The 27479-nt window shown below is 39.9% G+C and overlaps 1 protein-coding gene across 3 annotated transcripts in view; it reads right to left on the bottom strand.

Annotated features, from left to right (window-relative positions):
• NOTCH2 (notch receptor 2) overlaps window positions 1-27479 on the bottom strand; it is a 165751-nt gene that overhangs the window by 71239 nt on the left and 67033 nt on the right. For 2 of the 3 annotated variants that reach the window (XM_047869289.1, XM_047869286.1), the window contains exons 3-5: window positions 24266-24525; window positions 20044-20379; window positions 9128-9250 (exon numbers count right to left, since the gene is read on the bottom strand). In XM_047869289.1, coding sequence (XP_047725245.1) covers window positions 9128-9250; window positions 20044-20379; window positions 24266-24525 — 719 coding nt within the window. Of the gene's footprint in view, window positions 1-9127; window positions 9251-20043; window positions 20380-24265; window positions 24526-27479 lie in introns of those variants that run through there. The other variant, XM_047869287.1, reaches the window with a different exon arrangement.

Below are 27479 nucleotides of genomic sequence, written 5' to 3'. Positions count from 1 at the left end.
AGGCAATTAGTATATGCAAAAGTTTCACTTTTGACACTAAAAAGTAGAGATGGATTCGTATGCAAATTTTTCTATACAGGCATATTTAAAAAAACTAATACCAATAATTTATTTTTATTAAAAATTTTTTTAATGTTTATTTATTTTTGAGAGAGAGAGACAGAGCATGACCTGGGGGTAGGGACAGAGAGACACAGAATCTGAAGCAGGCTCCAGGCCCAGAGCCCAATGTGGGGCTCGAACCCATGAACAGTGAGATCATGACCTAAGCTGAAGTCGGAAGCTTAACCGACTGAGCCACCCAGGTGCCCCTAAATACTAATAGTTTAAATCATCTCACATTTTTCTGTTGTCCTCATAGACCAATCTCCACCTCCCTGAATGACTTACACATGTGACTTAAAATCTTACTCCTTCCCTTCCCATCTCCCATTAAATTAACTACCTGAGTTGAGGACTAATAAGGTCATCTAAGCCAAGAGTTCTTACTTTTCTCAACCCAACAGCCTCCATATCTGCTCCATATCACAAGCACATTCACATTTTGGATCTAATTATGAGACACTCATTGTTCCAACCCTAAGTTCTCAAATTTGGTACTTCAACTCTGATGATAACTTCCCATTTCCCTCCTTTCCCATTCCCAACAACCATTTCACCTAATTATCCCCTACTAACACTTGTAAGAGTCAAGCCCTCCTAAATAACCCAGTTCATTAGCCAACCCCCTTCTAGCTGCCTTACTTCAGTCTAGCCTAGGTTCTATGGTCTATCATATGAATGCATGAATGAATGAATGAATGAATGAATGAATGAATGAATGAATGAAGTTTCTGTCCCCTACAGCTACTGCCCTGCATTTCTCCCCTTTTTAGCTTACAAAACTCTTGAGTAAGTGATCTATACCCACTCTTCCCCTTTCTCCTTCCTCCACACCCACCTTTCCCACCCCCCAATTTAACCCCTTGCAATTTGGCTTCCTTCTCTCCTTTATACTGAAACTACATTTTAGAAGATTTCCAATGACCTCAAAAATGCTTACTAACTCTTTGCAGTTATCATTCTTATCTCAGTGTCTTGGTGGTCATTCATTCAAAAACTACTATTTGTTACCATTGGTCCTGAGAATGCCAAAATAAGTAAGACCACCCCATCCTCCAGAGGCTGAGAGTCTCTCAGGTGAGGTAAGCATATAAACCAGTATCAGTGGTAAAATATCACAGATGCCACCACAGAAGCATGCAGAGCTGAGTCAAGGGCACAGTCTTAAAATGCAGCCCCTGGCTCAGGGATGCTGTCATGGCAAAGCTTTTCCCAACAGGCACACATCCCCTTTCCCCCACCTTCCTTCTTTGGATCCCTTTCCTTCTCCACTTTCTGAAATGTGGACATTTTTCACAATTTAGATCCAAACTTTCTGTTCTCACACCACACACTTCCCTTACAGACCTGAAATGTTCCCAGGGCAAACAAAAGCAACATTCAAAATCTGAGTCTAGAGCCCTTGCCTCTAATTTTGACCTCCTGGGTCTTACTGTTAAGCGTTTTTCTCTTGGAAAACTCACCAGCATCTCTAGTCCATTTCTGTCTCTGTCAGTAGAATCCACATTCTCCCATTATGCAGATTCAAAACAGAAGCTAACTCTGCTCTGTTTCCCCCTTCATCCAACCAACTACTTAGATGGCCCCCAATTCCTATCCATCTCTTCTTTCAAACTCATGTTGATTCATAGTTTCTACCTCCTACTGTGGTTACATATAGACTTTCTTCTTTCTTCCTAGTGAATTTGACCACTCTTAAAAGAATTGATTTCTTTCTTCTCTGTGTCTCTTATAGCATCCAGCATAGTATACTGGATATAACAGTATATTCAATAAATATGTTATAGAAGCTATCTTACAACCATTCTGTGGGAGCTTGAAAAGCCATGGAGTGAAAATGGATCTAGCCTTGGAGACAGCCAATGCCAGACATGGAGTCATGGACCACCGGGGCACAAAAAATCCCTCATTCTCGCCTCTTGCATTTTGTGGGGGACTATCCTAACCACTCACCCCTGTTCACACCAACATGACCACTCACCAACTCTGAGACCTTTGGGACGAGGGTGATTCAGGTCAGCACCCTGACGGTCTGCCCAGCTGACAGAAAACTGAAATTGGGTGGGGAAAGAGAATTCCAGAAAACAGGCTTTCATCAAGTCCTCACAATCAAGTTCACAGCAGAGAAATGGAAACGGGAGATTTATGTTCCCGTTCCCTCATGCAAAATACAAATGAGAACACTTGTGTAGTCCCAGATATGAATAGTTTCCACTCTGAACCAAAACCCTCCAATCCTACAGTATTTAACAAACAGAGAAGTGGTTGTGACAAAAGTGTCATCCTAGGGAGCAGCTTGTCACCAACCAGAGGTGAGACTGAAATGAGACATCTAATTCAAAATCAAAATACTGCCACGAAAAGACTCCATTCCCAGACACAGGAGCTCACTCACCACCTTTGGCAATATGTACTTGCTGATTCATGCCAAAAGTTTTTACTGAAATTGGAGCAACTAACAATAAAGGGAATTGTAACCAACTCTTCGGGCTCATCATGTTATAAAAGGAGAGTGGAGAGAAAATGTGGTTGGTTTTATTTGACTCATGTCCACCTAACTTCCATTGTTCACTTCTGCTTAGCGTCCCAGAGCACTATTCCAAGCCCAAGCTGAAATTACATTTCTGGGTTAATAACAAGCACAGGAAAATAAATCACATCTGCCCTAGGAGTGAACCCAAACCAAGAGTTGCCAGAGAGGAATTTGTGAGTTGAGTCTAGAGGCAACTTTAATTCTGAAGGAAATGAACCTTTAAAAAGAAAATCCAAATAGCTATCCATGTAGACAAAACATTAATCTACACTGCTTTAATTAATTTGGGGGCCTTTTATAACTTTGTTTTCTCTTAAGTGGATATCTGCCAGAGCAGAACTTCTCTCATAAGATATCTTGGGGCCAAATACAGTAATAGTAAAGACATTTGTGCTCAGGCTTCATCAAATCCTTAGGTTTATTTCCATTTCCTAAAGGAATATCCAACTACTCAGACTTCTCTCTACAATAAAATCCCTATAAAAAAGGAAACCATTTGCCCAACCCCCAACACCAGTTTCTTTCTTTCACCTGGGCTTTAGTTCATCCAGAAGAGTGGTAGGTTTTGAAGGTACAAACTGATACTATTCTAGATGGCCATGTCAGGTGAAAAGACTAGATCAGAACACAGTTCTGTCCCAAACTGATGTGGAAATCACACCAGAACAAGGCCGACATGCTTTCTTCTGATGAGGCCAACCCAACCCCCCCCCCCGGCAGACAGTTGCAAGTCTATCCTTCTACTCCCCCGGATCAGAGATGATGCTCCAGCACAGCAGCAGTAATGGTAATGCCTACAGAACACCCTCCCACCTGACGTAGTGCTGTCCGACAGGAGTATCATGAAACACACAGATATGATTTAAAATTTTCTGCTAGCACTTAAAAAAAGGAAAAAGAAACCAATGAAACCAACTTTCATATCTTATTTTATCTAGTTCAATATATCCCAAACACTATCATTTTGGTATCTAACCAATATCTAAAACATTATTAGCAAGACATTTTACATTTATCTTGCATGCTAAGTTTTCAAAATCAGGTATTTAGGGGCACCTGGGTGGCTCAGTCAGTTAACCATCCGACTTCGGTTCAGGTCATGATCTCATGGTTCATGAGTTCAAGCCCCACGTCGGGCTCTGTGCTGACAGCTGAGAGCCTGGAGCCTGCTTCCGATTCTGTGTCTCCCTAGCTCTCTGCCCCTCCCCCCACCCACACTCTGTCTCTGTCTCTCTCCCTAAAATAAGTAAACTATTTAAAAAATTCAAAATCAGGTATTTTACAGCTGTAGCACATCTCAATTCAACCTGTTACACTTCAGATACTCAACAGCAAAATATGGCTAATGATTACTGTATCAAACAGCATGGATCTACAATGTTTTTTACATGAAAAGTACAATTCACAGTTGTAATTGTAATTTACCATTACATTTAAATGAAATTTAATTTACATGATAAATGAAAGGCTCAAAAAGCTTTTCATTGAGCCATTTATTCTCCCAATACCCCAATAAAGTAACTAAGAGATATTAGCTCCATGGATAGCAAATAAAGCCTTCTGAAGAAAAGGAAGCTGACTCATTCATCCCAAATCAAACCATGAAAAGACTTGGAAAACATTTCTGGTCATCTTGAAGCCCAGAACTTGCTACAAAAGACCAAACCTTCTGCATCTGTGCAGTTATAAAACAACACAGTACCTATCGGGCTCCTGTCATTAAAAACTAATATAATGCTGGGCACCTGGGTGGCTCAGTCAGTTAAGCATCGGACTTAGGCTCAGGTCGTGATCTCACAGTTCATGAGTTGGAGCCCCGCATCAGGCTCTGTGCTGACAGCTTGGAGCCTGGAGCCTTCTTAGGATTCTGTGTCTCCCTCTCTCTCTGCCCCTCCCCTGCTCATGCTCTGTCTCTATTTCAAAAATAAATAAACATTTAAAAAAATTTTTTAAACTAATATGCTGTATGTTAACAGCACTGGAATTAAAATAAAAAACATAATTAAAAAAACATGGCAAATTTACAAATCTCCTTTATTTCAAAGTGATACCTAATTTCTTCAGCTATGTAATCCCATCCATTCTTTTTCAAGTTTATTTATTTATTTATTTATTTATTTATTTTGAGAGACAGTGCCATGCAGGACAGGGAAGAATTTCAAAGCAGGCTCTGCACTGTCAGCACAGAGTGTGATACGGGGCTCAAACCCACAAATCATGAGATCCTGACTTCATCCTGAGCCAAAATCAAGAGTCAGATGCATAAACAACTGAGCCACCCAGGCGCCCCTAATCCCATCCATTCTTTTTCAGATACTTAGAACTTCATTTCCTCTCCTAGTAGATAACTCCAACCCTTCTTTACTATTGCGTCAAAAGCTAGATCAAATAACAGTTCATACTTCAAGACTACAGCTACAAATTATAGGAGGAGTTCTGAACAAAGCTGCAATAAGGCTCTTGGATACAGTTAAAAAAAAAATCACCAGACTGAATAAAATATTAACTCAATATTGACTTCTAATTTCAAAATAACCAGAAAAATTTCTAAAATGGAAAACAATCAAAGAATAAATCACCATTTTCTAAAATAATAGAACTGTAAATTGAACTTAGTCTATTAAACGGACTCAGGAGCACCTGGGTGGCTCAGTCAGTTGAGCGTCTGACTTCAGGCTCAGGTCATGATCTCACAGTTCATGAGTTTGAGCCCCACGTTGGGCTCTGTGCTGACAGCTCAGAGCCTGGAGCCTGCTTTGGATTCTGTGTCTCCCTCTCTCTCTGCCCCTCCCCTGCTCACGCTCTGTCTGTCTGTCTGTCTGTCTCTCTCTCAAAACTAAATAAAAACATTAAATTTTTTTAAATAAATAAAATAAAAAGGCTCAAAATCTTTAAAAAATTTTAAAAAACAACCCATAGAGTCAATTTGTATAGAAAAAAGACCACAGATTTGAGCACAGACTTGGGAGTTCAACAAGTCTAGATTCAAACCCTAACCCAACCACTATGTGCCTTGAGTAAACTGTTTAACCCTTCTAAATATCCATCATCATATTTAATAAACACTACCCCTAATACAGTTATCACAAAGATCACACAAAATAGAACACTGTAATTAGCACAGTATCTGGTTACTAACAAACATTAGTTAACTCCCAGCCCAGTCCCATTCATTTCTTTAATTTGTATGAAACAGAAAATATTAATCTGAATTTATAGTTCTGATATCAATAGAAATAGGAACACTGTGATGCCCAATTTTCTTTTTATTCTTCTCAGAATGAGGTGAGGGCTGGGATGGTGAACAGCTCAGCTGTATGCTACTGAGAACAAAGGTCTGTAAAGAGTTCTAGTAAGTGGTGTCCTCAACAACAGTTCAGTCACCCCATAACTCAGTGTCTTCCTCACCTCAACCATTTAATAAAGCCAATACGAATGTGGTGAGCACCGTCACCGATGAATGTATGGGGTAGTAAGAGAACCCAGAGAATACCTAGCTCAACCTGGAGGGAGGTCATGGAAAATTCCCTGAAGGAGGCAGTCACCTGACCTAAACCAGGCAGGCAAAACTGGTGAGGACTACAGGGAAAGGAGCAGAGAAGGGAAAGGTGTAGAAAAAGAACTGTGTGAGTGAAGACATAGGATGTGGTTAGATGTGGGAGAACTGGAAGCAGTTCTTATTGCTGGAGTATGAAGCGCTGTTGGATGCATGAGAAGAATGGAGAAGCAAACAGGGCTGGGGCCAGGAAGGAATTCATATAACAGAGGAAGGACCTTGGACTTGACCCTGTCAGTGATGGGGATAGCAAACAACAAGGCTGCCACTGGGGGCGCCTGGGTGGCTCAGTCGGTTAAGTGTCCGACTTCAGCTCAGGTCATGATTTCGTGGTTCATGAGTTCTAGCCCTGCGTCAGACTCTGTGCTGACAGCTCAGAGCCCGGAACCTGCTTCAGATTCTCTCTCTCTCTGTCTCTCTCTCTCTCTCTCTGTCTCTCTGTCTCTCTCTCTCTCTGCCCCTCTCCTGCTCACACTGTCTCTGTCTCTCAAAAATAAATAAGTGTTAAAAAAAATTAAAAAAAACAAAACAAAACAAACAAGGCTGCCACTAGAAATCAAAGAATTGGCATGAGTGAAAAAAGAGGAAGGAAATCTGTGGTGGGAAACCGAAGACTGAGAGTCACTTTAAATGACAGCACATCAAAAGAAATAAATATTGCCACAGTGAACTTATCCAGCATTTCTGCCAACCTTTCTAAAAAAATGCACACACACATGGAGAAAGAAACATCCTATAAGGATGTTCAAATAAAGAGGTACTTCTTAAAAATCCTGGGGTATGAAATTGTATTAAAATATCATTTCACTGGCAGAGCTTTCCCCAAGATTGCACCTTCCTAGTTAATATCAAAGCAGAAAACTGAGTGTAGTATCAAAGAAAAATCAGCAATGAAATCACGATAGCATTTAATCTTTATTGGCATCAGAAGCCTTAGTACCTAATACAACAAAGAGACACTCTCCCACAGGGCAAGGAGATTATTAGAATGGGGTCAAATTCCCAACAAGCATCTCATCCTGTCCAATATCACTGTAAGGATCATTAAAAAGAGAAAAATTTTAATCTTTCCAGTTATTATTATCATTACTTCACAGTAATTTTTTTGAATTGAAAAAAATGGCCTCTGAAAAAACCTACCAGAGAAATGGCAAAAGCTAAAAAGGAGAGAGAATATGACAGAAAGAGCAGAGGGTTGGGAGTGAGGTCCTAGGATCAAGACACCAAGAAGAAATTCTAGAGGAAGTCCAATACTAGGGAAACCCAGTAGAAAAGTATTAGAAAGAACAATCTGGGGATTAAAAGCAAAAATGTGTGCCCTTCCAGGAAATCATGTTATTAAAGTTTTAAACCCTTTCAATCTTTTTCTATTCATAGTGTACAGCTCTAAAGAGTACTCTAAATAATTAGCTGCTACAGATAAGGGAAAGCAATTTGGAGACTAAAGAATACCAGGTAGTAATGGCGGCAATCCAACATTAAGACTTCTTTGCTGGGCAAAATCCCTCCCTGGTGCTGGAGTTTCTTCCTTATGACATTAGCTTATTCTTGGGTTTCCATATTAAATCATCAAGTTCTCTCAAAAGGGCTCAGTTCTTAGTCACTTAATCAGCTCTTAATTGTTTCCACTTTCAGTTAGATAAACAGATGTAAACAGAAATTAGAACCAAATGTCTGCATAAAATCACTTAACTTTCAAAAATAAGTGGAAAATCTGCCTGAGACAACATCAGACACTTCCAAGAGGCTGTAAAATTAAGCAAGACTACTCTTCTAATGTCAGAGGCAGAAAAATCTATCGTATGTGCAAAAAGAGGGAGAGGGGCAGAGAGAGAGAGAGAGAGAGAGAGAGACAGAGAGAGAGACAGAGAGAGAGAGACAGAGAGAGAGAGAATCTGAAGCAGGTTCCGGGCTCTGGGCTGTCAGCACAGAGTCTGACGCAGGGCTACAAAAAAGGAAAAAAATTAGAAATGTAGACGGGTGTCATAAAAATAATGTCGTCAAGCCTGGGTGGCTCAGTTGGTTAAATGTCCGACTTCGGCTCAGGTCATGATCTCACAGCTCGTGAGTTCGAGCCCCGCGGCGAGCTCTGTGCTGACAGCTCAGAGCCTGGAGCCTGCTTCGGATTCTGTGTCTCCCCCTCTCTCTGCCCCTCCCCTGCTCACGCTTGCACTCTCTCTCTGTGTCAAAAATAAATAAGCTTAAAAATAAAAATTTTTTTTTAAATAATAACGTCATCAACAGTACCTGCCCTGCAATTATCCTTTGAATAATTACAGGACATGACAATAAGATGAAACAGATTTCTGTCCATGAATAAGCTCTGAACTCTTGTAGTGTGTATAACTTATTTTCACTTTTTAGTTGGAAGAAGGAAGAGTATTTCAATAGCTTTTTCATACAATTATGATTATTCTTTGATACTACACCAAAACTTAACAAGTTGTAGGTTTTATCCCAGCTTTACTGAGATATAGTTGACATATAACATCGTAGGAGTATACAATGTGATGATTTGATATATGTGTGAGTTAACACATCCATTACTTCAGATAGTAACCATTTGTTTGTAAGTGTGGTAAGAACATTTATATTTTCATAGTTAATTATGTTCTCATCCTCTCAAATATTTATTAAGTATCTGCTATGTTCCAGGCAATGTGCTGCTTTTCCCAGACCTCAGAGTCTGTCAGTCATGCTCTTCCCTCATACCTGCCAGAACACCTCAGCATGGTGCTGAGTTCAGAGCAGCTGCCCAATAAATACCTGTAAAAAGATTTTTCTTTAAATGAACATAATAAGAGAACATATGGGGTTAGCACTATACCCAATGATGTAGCACAGAGAGCCTTGTAAAAGATGCTCACTTCACTAGCAGCCTGCCTCTGGTCACCAACCCACATCCCCTTCTGACTGAGTCACCACAGCGTGCATACCTGTCCACTGAGGGGGGCAGCGGCAGTTGTAAGTATTAACCCCATCCACACAAACTCCTCCATTCTGACACTTGTGGTTAGGGCAGTCATCAATATTCCGCTCACAGGTGATCCCTTCAAAACCTGGTTACAGAAGAACAAGAAAAAATAATGAATTCTCAGGCAGAAGTGATCAGCTCTTCCACAGAACACGGTCATCAAAACAGACCTACTTCATTATTTCAGTTCAACAGCCCGCAGCTGGCCAACTATGTATCTGCTCACCATACAGACTCACCAAACAAAAAATCCCCCAATCTTCTGTCTTCTCTTACCTCAAGAATAGCTAGACAGTTAAAGTGACTCATTATGCCAACGACATGACATGCCTTCACAGTTACCTCACAAGTACTTCAAAGTATTTTTATGAAATAAAATCCCACTGAAGATAAATGTCTACTTGGACAACTATTCACTGGTTCTTAAAAAGGGGTGGGGGGAGTAGATTTTCCCCTGCTCCATGCTGGATTAATAGGGAGAACAGATAAAAGACCACCTAATTAAATTTAAATTCAGTTACTTTTTTCTTGGGGAAAAAAGTTTTCCTAGGAAAACTAGGTTGGGGTGAGGAACATAAGAAAATACTAAGCTCACAGTCTAAAGATATGGGTCAAGTTCCAATCTCACTACCTACAAGCTTTTGAACACGGTAAATTACAAACTCTGAATTTGCTTCCTCATCTGTAAAATGAGGCTGATTCCACTTGAGCAACCTGTCTTCCTAGGTTGTTATGAGTGTTGTATCATGAGTACATTATATATGTAAAAAGCTGTCCGAAAATGGGATGGCATTATTACTAATTAAACTTACCAGCCTTTCAAATTCTTCCTCCTGCTCTGCACATTTACAGCATTATTTCCTTTCTCTTGATTTTTCACTTTTATGAAAAGTGAAACCAGCACACCAAGCTTCATCCTAACTGCCCACAGTGTGTTTCTCTGTAGTAGTTTATATATTGAGCTTTTTCTTTTCTTTCTCCTTGCTGCCAAATTCCTTAGCTATTAAAATAGAAGACTACCAGCTTTAAAACTGAATGTTCAACTGAACAGTCTCCTGTCTGAAATATAGTATGACTAACTATTTGCCTCTTCAAAATGTCCCTTAAGGTTCCTCTTCCTCACTCAAAACACTTATTGGGTCTTAAACTAGGCACTGGGGATACAGCTGTGAGTAAAAAGAGACAGAGTGTCCCTGCTTCTGGGTTATTTACAGCCTGGTGAGCGGGACAGACATCAATCACATCTTGCTTTATGCATCCCTACCACGAGCTACTGTGATATTCGACATTTGTTCTGTTACACTGCAACATGGCTGATTTCTCTGAATAAAGTGACAGTCATGTAAATGGGTATAAACCAAATGGCAAAAAAAAAAAAAAAAAAAAAAAAAAAAATTTACCGAGGGACCAAAGGAAATTACTTCATAGAAGATGGGCATAATTGAAAGCTTGACTAAAGAGAATTCTATTTCTCCAGGCACTTGGTACTGAGTCCATTCAAGCAGATGAATCACTAAGCAAGCTTGAGAAAGACTATGAAAATTTTTATAGACTCCAACTTTTAAAAATTTACCATATTACTCACATCTGTTTAATCATATGAAAGTCCTACAAATGAACTAGGTCAGACAATGCTGGTTTAAGCCCACCCCTAATTAAGATAAAGTGAGGGCAAGTCTGCAGAGCCACCAAGTAGCACTGTCTGAACAAGACCTGAGGTCTTTGCTCCTACTCTCGTGCTCTTAATGGAAACATTCTTTAGAAAACTTAAAAATACAGTTTTAGAGTGTGAGAGGGAAGTAGGGCTCCTGGCCCACCACTGCTAGAACCTGTGTGGCCCAGTGGTATTCTAGAACTAGTAATGGCTATCCTCCCTCTAAGTTGATCTGTCTGGTGACTAAGACTAATACGGTTGACTACAGTGTCAGAGAGGTGATAAAACCCTTGTCGTCAAACTATTAGGAATTGAAACTGTGACCCTGAATTTGTATTAGCCAGCGCTACAACTAACTGAATTCACCAACCACAGACAGGTTAAGAAAGCAGAAGCATTTCAGTAAACCACAACATATAAGAAATAAAATGTTTTCTTTTTATGACTATTTTCAGGGTTATTCTTCCCTGTCAAAGGAAAGTAGGTAAGAAGGCAGGTTAGTGAGAGTCAATTTGTAATTAGAGCATGGCCTCTGAGGCCAAACTGCCTAGTTTGCCCATGCAATAGGTGAGTGAACATGGGTAAGATACGTGACCTTTCTTTCCTCCCTGGGGGAATTAACAGGACCTACCTCAAAGGGTTACTACAAAGAGTAAACGAGTTAGATATATATTGCCCTTAATTCAGTAAATGTGCAGGGACAACTGAATATCTACAGACAAAAGAATAAACTGGACCCCTTTCCCACACCAACTCAAACTCTTAAGGGTTAAAGCTGTTAAGACTCTCAAAAGAAAACACAGGAGTGAATCTCTATAACTCAGGCTAGGCAAAGCTTTCTTAAGTATGACTAAAAGCACAAGCAACAAAAGAAAACATAAAAAGTTTGGAGTTCGCCAAACTTTAAAAACATTTGGACTTCAACAGAAACCATCAAGAAAGTGAAAAGACAGACCACAGAATGAGAAAGAATATTTGTGAATCATGTATCTAATAAGACACTTGTATCCAGGATATATAAAGAACTCTTACAGCAATAATAAAAATACAATATAAGTAATATAATAATAAAAAATATGATAATAAAAAATAATAATAAAATAATAATATTAATAATAAATAATAATAAATAGAATATAATAATATAATAATATAATAATAAAAAGGCAAATAGCCCATTATAGAATGGGTAAAGGACCTAAATAGACATTTCTCCAAATATGATACACAAATGGCCAATGAGCACATGAAAAGATGCTCAACATCATCAGCCATCACAGAAATGCCAGTCAAAACAACGAGATATCATTTCACACCAACTAGGATGGCTGTAATAAAAAAGACAGACAATAATAAGTGTTATTGACAGACAGTAACAACCTCATATACTGCTGGTTGGGATGGAAAATAGTGCAGCCACTTTGGAATAGTCTGGCAGTTTCTGAAAAGGTTAAACAGAGTTACCGTATCACCCAGCAAGTATAGACCCAAGAGAAATAAAAACATGTCCACACAAAAGCTTGTACAACAATGTTCACAGTGGCCTTATTCATAATAGTCAAAAAAGCAGAAGTCACCCAAATGTCAACTAACCGATGAATGGATAAATAAAATGTGGTGAGCACTGAGTAATGTGTAGAATTGTTGAATCAATGCTTTACACCTGAACTAATACAACATTGTATGTTAATTATACTTCAATTTTTAAGAAGTGGGAAACAATGTGGTAAATCTGTATGTACAATGGAAAATTTTTCAGCCATGAATGGAATGAAGTACTGATACCTCCTGTAACATGAGTGAACTCTGAAAACATCATGAAAACATTAGGTGAAAGAAGCCAACCATGCAATCATCACACATGAAATGTCTAGAACAGACCAATCGATAGAGACAAAGTAGATTAGTACTTGCCCAGTGCTCGGGGAGAATCAGGGGCCGGTGCAATATGAGTGCTAATGGTACAGGGTTTCTTTTGGGGTGATAAAGATGCTCTAAATTTGTGGTGATGGTTACACATCTGTGAGTACACTGAAAACCACTCAATTGTACACTTTTAGAGAGTAAATTATATTGTATACAAATTATATCTCAATAAAGCTATTATATTAGGTGGAAATCACTTAAAACAGTGCTTGATGCATAATAAGTAATCTACACACATTAATACTACTATGTACGTATAGAATCAAAGCAGCCCTTAGAACTTACCTACTCTAATCCTCTTATGTTACAGATGAAGAAGTTGAGGGCCACATGGCTGACTTATCCAAGTTTACATGCCTAATAGGTAGGAGTCAGTACTGAACCAGTTTCAATCAGTATGCTGTCTAGGGACCCCAGAGTTCCCTTACAAAAATGTGAAAAACTGACCTAAGGTTAAAAGTTCCCATGTCTGAGAAAACTCAAGCCAAATTAGTTCTCCTTCAGAGTTAAGACAGGATTTATGCTTTAAAAATAGAGATACAGACCTCTTTTTGGAAACAGCTAGCAAATTCTTGTAAGAAAGTCTACCCAAGAAGGGGAGGCAGTGGAAAGGCTTATATGAATAAGTTACAGTGCAATCACTTCTTAAAAATATATTTTAAAGTTTTAAAGGAAAGGGAAACAGACAAGTCTCCAGACCTGTGGGTGGGATGGGTGTAACAGACTTACAAAGAGGCTCACATGACCGTACTAAAAGGAGTCTACTGCTTAAAGCCAATTCACATCCTTAAAAGGCCAAAAGAAGACAAATTAAACTTAGAAGGAACATTTTAAGACTGTGCTGTTATAAAACCATGGCCCACGTAACTGATAAATGATGACAGTAAGGGTGGGGAGCAGAAAAGAATCTTCTGAACTTGTCATCCCACACAGAGAACAGCATCTCTCAAGAAAGCATCCATATCTTTCCATTTTCAGAGCCCGGGATGTGTGATGGTGGAAAGGCTTGTGGAGAGGCACAAAGAAGAGAGCACAAAGAAGAGAAGAGGACACAACCAGCATTCTCTCAGACCAGGCTAAAAGTCCGCAGGAACAGCTTTAGTCCATAGGGATGAAAGAGTGAGGAAAAAAACCAGGAATATCTAAACCTGGACAAAGGCAAATTCTATAGGGCTACCTCCCCCCCCCACCCCAACCTCCCAAGAAGAAATCTGTCACAAAAGCAAACTGGTCCCATCTCTGTCCAATGGGTTTTCTTGGCACACATCTTCCGTTCTCTGAATGGGCCGAGATGAGCTTGCTGATGCTCATGACCAGCCCATGGATCCCCCAGCCCCACCACCCTCCCAGGCTGCTGGTCCAACACGCCTCCCTCGATATCTCCCTAATGATCTCCACTCTTCAAACTTGATCACCAAAAAAGTCAGAGAAATTAATAAGGTAATTCAAGAGAAATAAATTCAGTATATATGTTTAATTTTTTTAATTCCGGAATACAAGAATTCTCTCTTCTATCACATTCAATTCAGTCATTTGAAAACTATTCATTGGGTCTCAATTTTGTGCCAGGCACAAATAAGTTGGGTACTGGCAGGAAGAGTTAAAATGAGAGTGTCTACTGGGAAAGATGAACAAATAATCAGTTTGGTAAGTGCTGTGCCAGAGGTATATGGATTGTCAAAAGACCTTAGGGAGGTCTTTAATCCCTGTGGGGACTGGGAACAAAGAAAGAATTTCAGTGAAATAGGTGCCTTTGACACATCATGAGTTCTATATAAAAAGGTGTTCTACATAAAAGGTGGGGTGGACAGGGGGAAGAAAGTGATAGAAAGCTGAGGAGATAGTATGGTCCAAACTACTGAGCACAGGAGAATAGGAAAGACTTCCAGGAACATCAACTAAAACTGGAACTGAAATAATGCACCCTGGAAAGTGGTATGATCATTTCTGCATCTGCTCCAGAGAAACCTGCCAAAGTACGATTAGTATAATACCCAAGAGAAAGTCACATGCTCCTGGCGTATGAGAATGCAAGAGGGAATTAATTCTAACAGTTTTAAAGCTCAGCAAGAACGAAGAAGACACAAAAACCACAAAATGTGTTTAAGCTTTATTTTAATGATACAGGGCTATCACATATGATCACCCTGTGCAGTCCAGAGGTAGTTTATAAGGAATAAACCTCCATTGTTTGGAGTAGACAGATCAGACAGCTTTTTATGAAATTTTTTAAAAAATCATAGAGGAATAGAGAGGTGTGGGAGAGAAAGAAAAAGGGAAAGTACATTGGGGACCGGCCAATCCAACTGTAAATTCACAAGGCATGGCCAATAAATTCAAACAACCCACTGTTCTCTGATTACTTGTGCTGCTTCCCAAAACCAGCCTAACTCATTCTCTCCCCACTAACTGGTCCTAACCCAAAAGTATTGGGAATCAATGATTCAATAATTTATTTTCTATTTTGTTGTTATGTTAAAATTATTCTGGCTAAGTGCCCCTCCTCGGGGCTTCTGCTAAAGACTTGCTTAATGGTAGCCCATGAAGGATTTGGATTATTAACAGCTGATCATCCAAGAAGACGACAACATGGTTCCTTGGTTTGATTCTATTAGTTCCCTCTTGAATATATTCCTTTTTTCTTTCCTCTGTGGAGAAACACTTCTTCCTCTGTCACATAAGAAGAGTTGTTTTTGCAGTTTTAATTCACTCTGAGTCTTACAATGATACTAAAATACTAAACTCATATTCCTCAACCATAAAAAGGGAATTAAATCTTGCTATTTGTGACAACGTGGATGGACCTAGAGGGTAGTATACGCTAAGTGAAATAAGTCAGACAGAGAAACACCAAAACCATATCATTTCATTTATATGTGGAACCTAAAAAACAAAACAGACTCTTAAATACAGAGAACAAACTGGTAATTGCCAGAAAGAAAGTGGGGTTGGGGTGGGCAAAATAGGTGAAAGGGATGAAGACATACAAACTTCCAGTAATAAAATAAATAAGGTCATGGAGGTGAAAAGTACAGCATAGGGAATGTAGCCTGTGATACTGTCAAAATGTTGTATGGCAACAGATGGGACTACATTTACCACGGTGAGTAGTGTGTAATGCACAAAATTGTCAAATCACTATGTTGTACACCTGAAACGAATACAACATTGTATGTCAACTATACTTCAATAATAAAAATTTAAAAATCAACTCACAGAAATCATAGTGTCCTTTGCAGGAAAAGAACTGTATGATTCCAGGAAGAAAATGAGGAGATCAAAATTACATTCTCAATACTATATTTTTGTTGATTGTTTCCTTCGATGGAAGGAGGTAGGCAGGGGATGGGCCAAACAGGTGATGGGTATTAAGAGGGGCACTTGTTGTGATGAGCACCGGGTGTCATACGCAACTGATGAATCACTGAATTCTACTCCTGAAACCAATATTACCCTATATGTTAACTAACTAGAATTTAAATAAAAACTTGAAACAACAACAACAAAATACTATGATATTATACTAAAACTCAGTTGGTCAATAAATATTTGAATGCCTATTATGAACCTGGCACTGTTTTGGGGTGCTTGGGGTACATCACTGAACAAAAACAAAGATCCTAGCTTTTACTCTGAAGAGAGAAAGAAGCAGCAGAATTTAGAGAAGACAGACAATAAACAATAGACATAATGAGGTAAATTATATAGCACAAATTATATACTAAGCAGATGATAAGTGTTACAGAAAAAGAAAAGAAAAAGTAGACCAGGGCCAATAATTAAGGGGATAGGGGTTGGTTACAATCTGAAATAGGGTGATCAGGGTAGGCCTCAATTAAAAGTGCAAAGACTTGAAATGTGGCAGGAAGCGCACACAGGAGCTGCAGAATACCTTACCAAACCTTTTCCCCTCCTGCTGACTTGATTTCTCCTTTGAAGAAGGAATATTTTCAATTCAATTCAATTCAATTCCATTCAATTCCATTCCATTCAATTCAATATTTCTCATTTGAAATAACGATTCTCCTCAAATAAGGGTGTTATTTACATTGAGTGATTATTATTTTTTTATTATTTTTTAATGTTTATTTTTTTTTGTTAATTTTTTTTTCAACGTTTTTTATTTATTTTTGGGACAGAGAGAGACAGAGCATGAACGGGGGAGGGCCAGAGAGAGAGAGAGACACAGAATCGGAAACAGGCTCCAGGCTCCGAGCCATCAGCCCAGAGCCTGACGCGGGGCTCGAACTCACGGACTGTGAGATCGTGACCTGGCTGAAGTCGGACGCTTAACCGACTGCGCCACCCAGGCGCCCCAATGTTTATTTATTTTTGACAGAGACAGAGCACGAGCAGGGTAGAGGTAGAGAGAGAGACAGACAGACAGACAGACAGAATCCAAAGCAGGCTCCAGGCTCTGAGCTGTCAGCACAGAGCCCGACGTGGGGCTCGAACTCACAAACCATGAGATCTGACCTGAGCTAAAGTTGGACACTTAACTGACTGAGCCACCCAGGCGCCCCGAGAGAGTGATTATTATTTTAAGTAAGTAACATTTTAGTCTCTCAAATAGTGTGGAGCATAATGGAAGGTGGGGCAAAGAGAATGATATTGCATTATGGAAAGGACTTGCTAAGAAAAAATAATCTCCAGACACTATTTCTCTGTATGGAAATAAGGTTAATACTCTCCGAACTCTACCTGGGACATAAAAACAGTGAGCATAAAATCTTACAAATTGTGTAAATACGTATTTATTCACAGTGTTACTGTATCATCTATTGTTTTGAATTCTTTTTAAATTTCTTTTTATCCATTGTCTAAGCTAATGTCATCTGTTTTGGATCATGGGACCCTGAAAGGCAAGAACTAGCCTACTTAACTATTTTAAATGTCTGCATGGTGCCATACATAGGCTGGAATGTAACAAAAAGTATTTGATCATAATTCGAAGTACTTTCTACTTTTTTTTTTTAACCCAAACATCTCAAAAGCATTTAACAAAAAGTTTCACACATTTTCAAAGCACCTTCAGGGACAGACAAGCAGTGCACTGTGATTCAGTAAAATGCACAGGCTTTGGAAATAACCTGTCTGGGTTTTAGGACTCAGCCCGACCACATGTCAGCTGTGCAACTTTGGGTAAATGACTTAACATCTCCAAACTTGAGCTATTTCACCGGGGAAAACTAGAAAATAATACCTATCCCCAAGGTTTTTGTGTAATTGAGCTAATGGATGCAGAAGTACCTGGCACAGTGCCTGACTCATAAAAGGCATTGAATAAATGTTAGTTTTCTCTTTGCCAACTCTTCTCCCCGCCCCTGCATCCTCATCCCAAAACCCAACCCACACACACACACACACACACACACACACACACACACACACACACACACACTTCATCAGTGAGTAAACAAATGTCTTGCTTTAAATTACAAGCAGAGCATAAAAGATAGCCAAGATCTCCTTACTCCATCCCACGAGCCCTGGCAGCCTCTCAGCTGTGGAATCCCTGGTTATTTCCTTTCTCAAGGAGGAGATACTATTCTTGTTTGACAGATCCTTTCCTGGACACACTCTCAGAATTCCCTAAGGTTCTTATCATGGCTAATGGATAACAATGCAGAGACTATGGGAGTGAATAATCACTCTCTCCTAGCTAAAAACTTCCTTTATTGACTTCTCTAACTTCCCGTCAGTATTCCGCTGCCAAATCAACCTTTTTGTTCTGGGCAACTATTAAAAGTAATTTTCTTGAAACTGAAAAAACACATTTAGCCTTCAACAATAAATTGTGCTCACCTCAATTATTAACCATTTGGACTATTTATTAAAATATGTATAAAGTTAAATTGTTTACATTTCTGTTTCCTTCTTTAACCCTTAAAATAGAGCCAACAAATATGGGAGTGGAGAAAGATATCTTTCAGTTATTTCTTCTACAAGACAATATGGACGACAGTAATACTCTATCAATTAAATTTATTTAGTGTCTAGAATGACTGCTTTATCTATTCTTCATTGAAAGTGAAACTGAAAGCAATACATTTAAAAACTTGTTCTTGTGGCTTACATTAAACGGTATAAAGTTTTTTATTATGTGACAGTGTCTTATATCGCCCTATCCCAAGCACACAGTACAAGTGCCTAGAAAACAGGGGCACTTAATAGATTTTTACTGAATGAAATTAATAAATTGCCATTTGGCTTTGTACCAAGGACCAACATATGACCTTTAATCCCCAAAAGATAAAACACACAATCCCATTATATGTGAACCATATCCACAACACCAGATTCTAAGATTCCCATTCTGAAAGAGTGGCTAGAACAACTTCTTTTTGAGGCAATTCTGCTTACTTAGCACATTACTCCCCCCTACAGTTTTCCTTCTTTTGTTTTTGTACTAAGGATATTTGTATAAAAACAGAATCTTTGTTGCTTAGTTGCAACAGAGCTTTGTTGCTCATCTGCTCCAGCTGCTTGTGTTCTGTTCCCAATCAAAATTCTGTTTTCAGCCTCCTCATCATTTTATAAGGGGTTAGTGAATTGGCCAGGCTTGCTCCCTTCTCCATCTCTATGGAACGCTGGGCTCCAAGCTTCCTTCCATACATTGCTCCTTTTTTGGCTTCTATCTTGGAGTTATGTATGGTTGTGCCATACCTTATTCATCAGCATTCATCAAAAAGTGCCCATTGAGTAAGAGAGCACCACCCCAGTTCCAAAATTCTCTAGCTTCAAGTCAGGGCAAGGTTACCCCAAGTCACAGAGAGCATATGGAGAGGGCCAGGAGCCCAGGGAACATTACAAAAGGATAGGCAGGTGCATCTAGGTAGGTAGGAAAATAATCTATTATTCCTTCAGAAGTGAAAGCATATAGGAAAGTTGCTCACCTACTATTACTGTCAATTCAGTTTACAGTACTTTATTAATCAGACATATTTTTCAACATCGAATTCTCATTTGTTCCCTTCCATTCCACAGGCCTATCTATTTCTTTCTCAGAACTGTTTCTTTTATTTCTTACTGTTCCTCCGAAAAGGACAATAAACAATTTCCTAGCCACTCATCATCATAAACTCTGACATGTTAAATTACCCCCTACTCCGTTTATGGACCACATTGGCCCATAAAACTCTTCCCTCACCAGCAACCCACTCCACACAAAATTCTTATTTCCCCTTTTCCCTGCTGAGAAGGGTATTTCCTAAAGCAGCAACTGAGCCACACCCACCACCCTCCTTCTGTGCTGGAGGTGTATCCCCCAATCCCAGGACACTGGAGGCTCTCCTTACCTGGAAGGCAGTTGCATTCAAATGTGAAGTCACCAGTCTGCCGGCAGGTGCCTCCATTGACACAGGGGGAGGGTGCACAGGGCACATAGGGGCTGTCACAGTGCTGGCCTGTGAAGCCCTGGGGGCATTGGCACTGATAGGAACCCAGTAGATTGAGGCAGGTGCCACCATGCTGACACTGTCCTGGGATGTCACACTCATTGACGTCAGTCTCACACTTCTGTCCTGTGAAGCCTGCGAGGCATCTGCAGGAGAACTGGTTGGCTACAGTGGTGCAGGTACTTCCATTTGCACAGGGATGAGACAGGCAGGCATCGGTCCATTGGCACAGCTTACCTAAGGAAACAGAACAGACTCAGTTCTGCCCACTGAAGTGGGAGCCAGTCTCATCCTCAACATCCCACATCTCCCACCCACCCAACATCATTTATCGTGTACAGAATGTCCTAAGCTCTTTGAAATTCACAGGAAGCCCAAATCAGAGCTTCCTCAAGATCATGTGACTCAGGCACTCCCTCGGGCCCTCAACCAAGACACAAAGCCTCAGTGGAGCACATGGAGGGGACTGTAGGCTAGTCATATGAAGCCCATCCTCATAGGAGCCCATCAGTCCCTTTGGTGGCAAAGAAGGGTCTGGATCTATCTACTGTCTCACACCTTGCCTTTGCATAGGCTGCTCCTCTGTTTGGAATGCCATCTTCCTTTTTGTTCACCTAGTAAACTCCCACTTGACAACTCTACTCATAAGTTACCTTATTGCCCTTCTCAGCTCCCTAAATTGCTCTCTCTCTCTCTCACACGGATCTGCGCATGTATACACACCCCCCAAATTTGCTGTTTCCTTTTACTATATCACCTACCACACGGGCAGGGGCTGGATCCCCACAGGAGGCTCTCAAATCATGTCCTTTGAGTGAATAAAATGCATTGATCTTTTCCATAATACACAGTTACTAAACAGATCTCTTATATGACAGAACCAAGTCAGTGCTACTTCTATTTCCTTTAAATAAAACCCACATACATATTCTGGGAACTATTTTAATTGTGGTCTTGCTACATTTTTGCTTGATGTGTTTGAAGAGGATGAAAAATCTCTAGCTACTTATATATGAAAAAAGCTGTAAGTTATCGTGAGAATAAAGGTCTAGAAAGGTAAGTCTTGTGGACTCTCAAATAGGAAAATATGAGAGGAGGTCAGAAGACTGATATGCTGGATCCTAAGGCATGACTCCAAGAAAGCAAAGCAAATTCTCTGAGGTAGAAAGACAGAAAAAAAAAAATATTCCCATGCTATTAGTAAATTTGGTATTCATATAGACTTCTAGTGCTCGTGTGCCCTCTCATAAAAACAAAATGTTTTTTGGGGTGCCTGGGTGGTGCAGTCGGTTAAGCGTCCGACTTCAGCCAGGTCACGATCTCGCGGTCCGGGAGTTCGAGCCCCGCGTCGGGCTCTGGGCTGATGGCTCAGAGCCTGGAGCCTGTTTCCGACTCTGTGTCTCCCTCTCTCTCTGCCCCTCCCCCGTTCATGCTCTGTCTCTCTCTGTCCCAAAAATAAATAAACGTTGAAAAAAAATTAAAAAAAAATGTTTTTTTTAATTTAAAATAAACCAAAAAACAAAAAACTAAAACAAACAAGAGCCATGACAGCTTTTCTAAAAGAAGAGGGAGGTGACACACAAGCACAGAGAAGTGCTCGCTGTCTGTCAAGGAATGTCAAATCAAACAGGAGAGGTGCAGTATAATTTTGGGCATAGCACATGTATCTCAGGGTACTAAGCAGAGAGAAAAAGGAGGAACTGAAATTTCTCTTCCTATTTTTTCTTCATTCCTCTGAGAGAAACATCTACAGTGGAGAAGAGATAAAAATGGTTCCTTCTAGCAACTGTGTGTATGAGAATATTTGCCTACAACTAAAACAGAAAGGTCCTTGAACCTGGCTTCCCATATATGATACCTACAGGCACTAAGTTCCTACCTCTGTTTTTTCAACTATGAGTACAGATAAGCTAAGAAGGTCTGATTAGGTGGGGTATAGGGCTACCACAAAATGAAAAGGGTAACTTAACCTGTGGTGATTCCTGAAGACAGACAAAAGTGGCAGATGTGTAAAAATGATCAGAGCCCTGCAGAACACCAAGAAAGGATCCTTTTAATGGCAAAAGAAGAAGCTTTAATTGGGGGATCATTTCAGAGTTAACATCTTAATTATTAAGAAGACATTACTGCCATTACCACTAGTGAGGATTAAAATGTTTGAAACAGGTATGCCTTCCCTTTGCTTGCAGAGCAAAACAATTTCAAACTGACAATCAGGAAAAAAATTTTCTCTTAACCACCAAATCTCTTTAATGAATCATAGCATCGATGCTGTCATGGTCATGATGAAGATAACAGATCATCCTAACTATCCTCTACCCTTACCAACACCTTTTAATAACAAATCAGTAGAAAAAGTATTCCAAACTAACCTACCCAATCTAGTTTACTGAGTATGTTTTTAACTTTTGCTTATAAGATTTACATAATTGCTGGTGTCGGGGGGTGGGGGGGAGGGGACAAACTGGTGAATGGTTCCGCTTTCCTCATCTAACTTAATTAATATCTACAGTTCATTTTGAATAAAGCTCAGACCCACCTGTGGAGAACTCATGATCTAGGCAGATGACAGACACGTAAAAAAATTATTACAATAAAATGTGACACATCAAATAATGGAACATAGAGACTAACTGCCTAAAGGAATAGGAAAAAGTCACTAAGACAGAATTTTAAACAACATTGGGCAATCACCAACTGCAGAAAAGGGCATTCCTGGCAAAGGGGTGTGCAACAGCATAGAAGCAACAGTAAGTACGACATTTTCAGGAAATGATGAGAATGTTGTTGGTGTGACTAGAGCTAGATGCTTGTGGGAAGTGAAGCTATAAAAAGACATAAGGCTGGGGCTCCTGGGTGGCTCAGTTGGGTAAGCATCCAACTCTTGATTTTGGCTCAGGTCATGATCTCAACAGTTCATGAGTTTGAGCCCTGCACTGGCTCTGTGCTGACAGCAGGGAGCCTGCCTGGGATTCTCTCTCTCCCTCTCTCTCTGCCCCTTACCTGCTCTCGTGCTCTTTCTCTCTCTCAAAATAAATAAACTTAAAAAAAAAAAAAAGATGTAAGGTCTAGACTATGATGGGCTAAGGAAGCCATATAAAAGAGTTTGCAGTTTATTCTGAGGATGATAAAAAGTCATTAGGCACTGTAAGCAGGTGAGTTTGTGAGAAGATTTGCATTTATGGTCAAAGATGTGGCAATGTGACAAGTGAACAAGATGGGGAGAAACTAAAGGCAAGGAAACCAGTTAGGAAATGACTGCAGGAGCCTAAGTGGAGAGCTAACCTATCACCAACATGGACAGGGTAGACCTCAACTACAGAGCAGAAGGAATGGAGAGGCGTAGTCAGGTGAGAGGTGATTCAAGGACTGGGTCAGGTGCCTGTGTCTAAGTGTTATAAGGGAAAGGGGGAGTCTAGTTTGGAATATTTTTTTACATGTCCCTCATCTGACTATGACCCATTTATATCAACATGTTGAGTATGAGGTACCGTCAAATTTCCAAGGATAATATGCAACAGATAGTCAGAAGTATGAGCCTGAATGTCAGGGAGAGGGTGGAGTGAAAAGGATGACTATAAGAGTCACCAGCAACTGATGAAGACAATGACAGCTGAGGCCACTGGAGACAGGAAGGTTCCCGGGGAGGGGGAGCTGTGATATGGCTCAAAAGAGGCCTCACCACAGAGTTCCAAGGAACACAAAAATTTAATGGATGAGGACAAGGCAATGCAGAATCATAACGGAACAGAGCACGGAAAACCAGAAAAGCCAGTGCCCTGAATGTCTAGGTAGAGATTTCAAGAAGCAAGTAATCAATAGTGCAGATGGCTTTTCTTCTAGTGACAGTGAAGTACGGTTCTGATCCCCCATCGTGACATATATACACTTTAGGCAGTCAAATACTTCTGAGTATTTGACACTTTCTCTTTCTCCCCTCTTAGAACTCTCAAAAGGAAGTTAAAGATAGTTGTCTGGAACACTCGAGTTCCTTACCATAACGTTAAACAGGCACCAGAGTTAGAGGATCCTTAAGAGCAACATGTCAAGATCTAAAAGATGATAAAGAAAGGTATCTGCTGAGAATAGGAAAACGTGGCCCTGGGTCACGTCACATCGTTACCTGTAAAACCAACTTGGCAGGTACACTCATAGTCGTCCCGGCTACGCACATGGCAGGTGCCTCCATTCAGGCAGGGGTGAGACACAAAGCAGGGGTGAGCAGTTGAGTACTGACAGTCATCACCTGTGAACCCCAGGGCACATCGGCATGTGGCTTTCCCCAACATGGCCTGGGCCACACACGTCCCCCCATTCTGGCAGCGGTTCTTCTCACAGGGGTCTCGATGTTGACAATATTCTCCCAAGAAGCCCTCCAGACATCTGCATGGAAAAGAAAAGAGTCCATGAAAACACTTGACTTCTTGTAAGTCCAAAAGCTTAACAAGATAGTGCAGTCCATTCAAGAAACACTAGATCATGAATTGAGAGATCTAAAGGTACAACCTATAAAACTGCCCTACTTCAGAAGTGCTTAGAGAACTTAACCACACACTCTCACGTCCTTTTGAGTCTTGGTAGGTGACAGAATACCAGGTGGGTTACCCAGCATGGTCTGCCATGGCCAGTCAGCATAACCCTTATCAAAGGCAAAATGAGCCACAGCTTTTTTCACATAGGTACAGGCTGGTATTGGCATAACAGCACTTTTTTGTGCACCACTGTTGATTCTTGCCTGTTCAAATTCATTAGCTTTCTCACTCTGACTAAGCCATCTGATAGGATTAAGGTAAGATTCACATGATAATGCATGGACTGACTTTCTTACCCTCTCCAGTTCAAAATATATAAAATACCATGTGATTTCTCTCAATTAGGTACTGAGAAATAGTAAGTTCTTTTCGTGTTTCCACTGAGACATCGACTGGCCTATACCTAGATTTCTGGGTTATGTTCTGGAGTTACATTTCCCTGTGATGGAGAAAGAAAAAAGAGGTACAGGAATAGGAAAGGGTTCAAAGGGGCTTTTTTCTTTGTTTAACTTAAATCTGTTAAGATATAAACAGGAGGCAGTTTTAACCAAATTTTTTAAAAAGCACAAAATATAATTAAAATGACACAAAAAATATCTAAGGTACCATACAAACACCAAAGTGAAGAAAGCACAACAACTTAAGAATAACATTCTGTAACATTCTCCACATGGTGTGTTGAGGGAGCTTTTTATATGCCACCCACTGAATCATAAGATATACAACCATCCCAAATTGTGTGTAGTATTTATGACAATACTACATTCTCTAAACAGCATTAAAAAAGGCTTTCCCCAACATGGTCTGAGCCACACAGGCTTTTAAGAAGCATTTAAAAGTAACACAAAGACTTTGATTCTAACTGTAAATTTTACCATTTGGCCATTGCCCCAGATATTTGAATAAACCTATTTCTACATTATTTTACTTTCTGGAGGATAGAAAACGAAGTCTACAAGGCTGCTCCATCATAACCTTAAAGATGACACATTTAAACCAAACTCTAAGGAAAAATAAGTAAGCAAACAAACCAAACTCGAAATCTTCCCCCTCAAAACCAACTCCCAACACAGCTCACAATGTGCAGATTCTGGGTCCTGATTCTCCCTATCGCCCAGACGTGAAGCACTGGGGTTGTGTTTTCCTCCTTCCTGCCTTTGTTCAATCATATCCAACATGTCTCATTAGCCAGTAGTTGGCAAGGTGAGGTCTTCAGAGGTCCCAGTTATTAAGAAAAGGAGGAGGACCAGATGTTAAGGAACTGAGACAGAACCTGCCCAGAAGAAGTATGCAGTAGCTAACACACCTGGAGGAGGAAACAGAGCTGGTGGGTAGCTCCAGTGGTAGTCATGTAACTAGTGACAGCCTCCTCTCCTCTTCCCAGATCTGTGTACAGTAAGCAGGGCAGAGCCAGAAGCAGCTAGAGTTTTGAGCATCATCATGAGCGGGTGAAGCTAGGAGATGGAGAGGTAGCAAGGGGAGGGCACAGCACTAAAACCAAAGACTGGCTGAAGTTTCTGTAAAGGAGTCTGCACTTTATATGGTCAGAAGAACTGTTTAGAGTGAGTCCTGATGTGGCGACCTTGGACACGTTGCTAAACTTCACTATTAGTTCTCTCACATTTTAAATAGTTGAAAAGGGTACCCACATTGCGGGACTGGTGTAAGAAACTTACAAAATCAAGTATGTGAAAGCCTAATGTTAAGGTTATGGGTTATGTTAAAAAGTTTTGCAAATGAAAACCATTTTTTTCCCTTTGTACTTATTGAGGAAAATATGGTGCTTTATGCAAATCACAGCTTGATTTGATAATAGAATACGTTATTTTCTGATTTTTTTTAAGTGGAAGAACAAAAACTGCAAATGTAGCATAGCTAAAATTAACCCTGAGCTATATTATTAAAAGCATTTGTAACTTATTTAAGAAGCCTGTTATGCATGATGTTCAAAACTGGAACACAATTCTCATTCATAATGGTAGTCCTATGGGCGTTATGCCTGGCTGACAACTCTTGATTTACCCATATGGGAATTATTTACCTCGTAAATAATGGAAAACTGTTAAACCTGGGTGGGCTTTACCCATCTTTGTTCCTGGACTATTGCACCACCACCGCCTCCCCAACACTATCATGTGGCATCTGCTCAGAGAATGCAAATTCATTTAAATATTAGTATCATAAACATATAAAGAAAACATAAGGCTCCCAGGAAAACAAAAATGAAACAATATGAACATTTCTGGAGCCAACCAAGAGTATTCCCGAATTATGTGAGACTAGGGTTTAATCTGCATTGTTTGCTCCCTAGCAAGTACAGAAAAATAAGTTTCAACTAAGATATGTCTAAGAAACCGGTGAAAGCAGAGGCTGGCAAATACAGCTTGCAGGCCTACTATGGCCCACTGTCTGTTTTTGTATGGCCTATGAGATGAAAATAGTTTTTACATTTTTAAATAGCTAGAAAAATGTCAAAAAAAAGATTAATATTTTGTGACATTTGAAAATTACAAGAATTCAAATTTCAGTGTCCATAAATTAAGCCGTATTAGAACACAGCCACATTCATTCATTTATGGATTGTCTATGGCTACTTCTGCATTACAATAACTGGGCTAAGCACCTGTGATGAGACCATTTAGCTCACAAAACTATTTACTATCTGGTGCTTTATAGAAAATCTGCCAACTCCTGGGTAAGAAAATGTATGAAACCCAATTCTATATATGGCATCCAACATGCTTATTAATAACGATGTTAATGATGACGAAGAAAAATATTTTCACATCAGTTTCTGCAAATACT

This window comes from Prionailurus viverrinus, chromosome C1 (genome assembly GCF_022837055.1).
Source record: "Prionailurus viverrinus isolate Anna chromosome C1, UM_Priviv_1.0, whole genome shotgun sequence".
Classification (NCBI taxonomy): Eukaryota; Metazoa; Chordata; class Mammalia; order Carnivora; family Felidae; genus Prionailurus; species Prionailurus viverrinus.
Note: the sequence above shows the minus strand (reverse complement) of the source record. Positions and strands in the feature narration are given on the sequence as shown.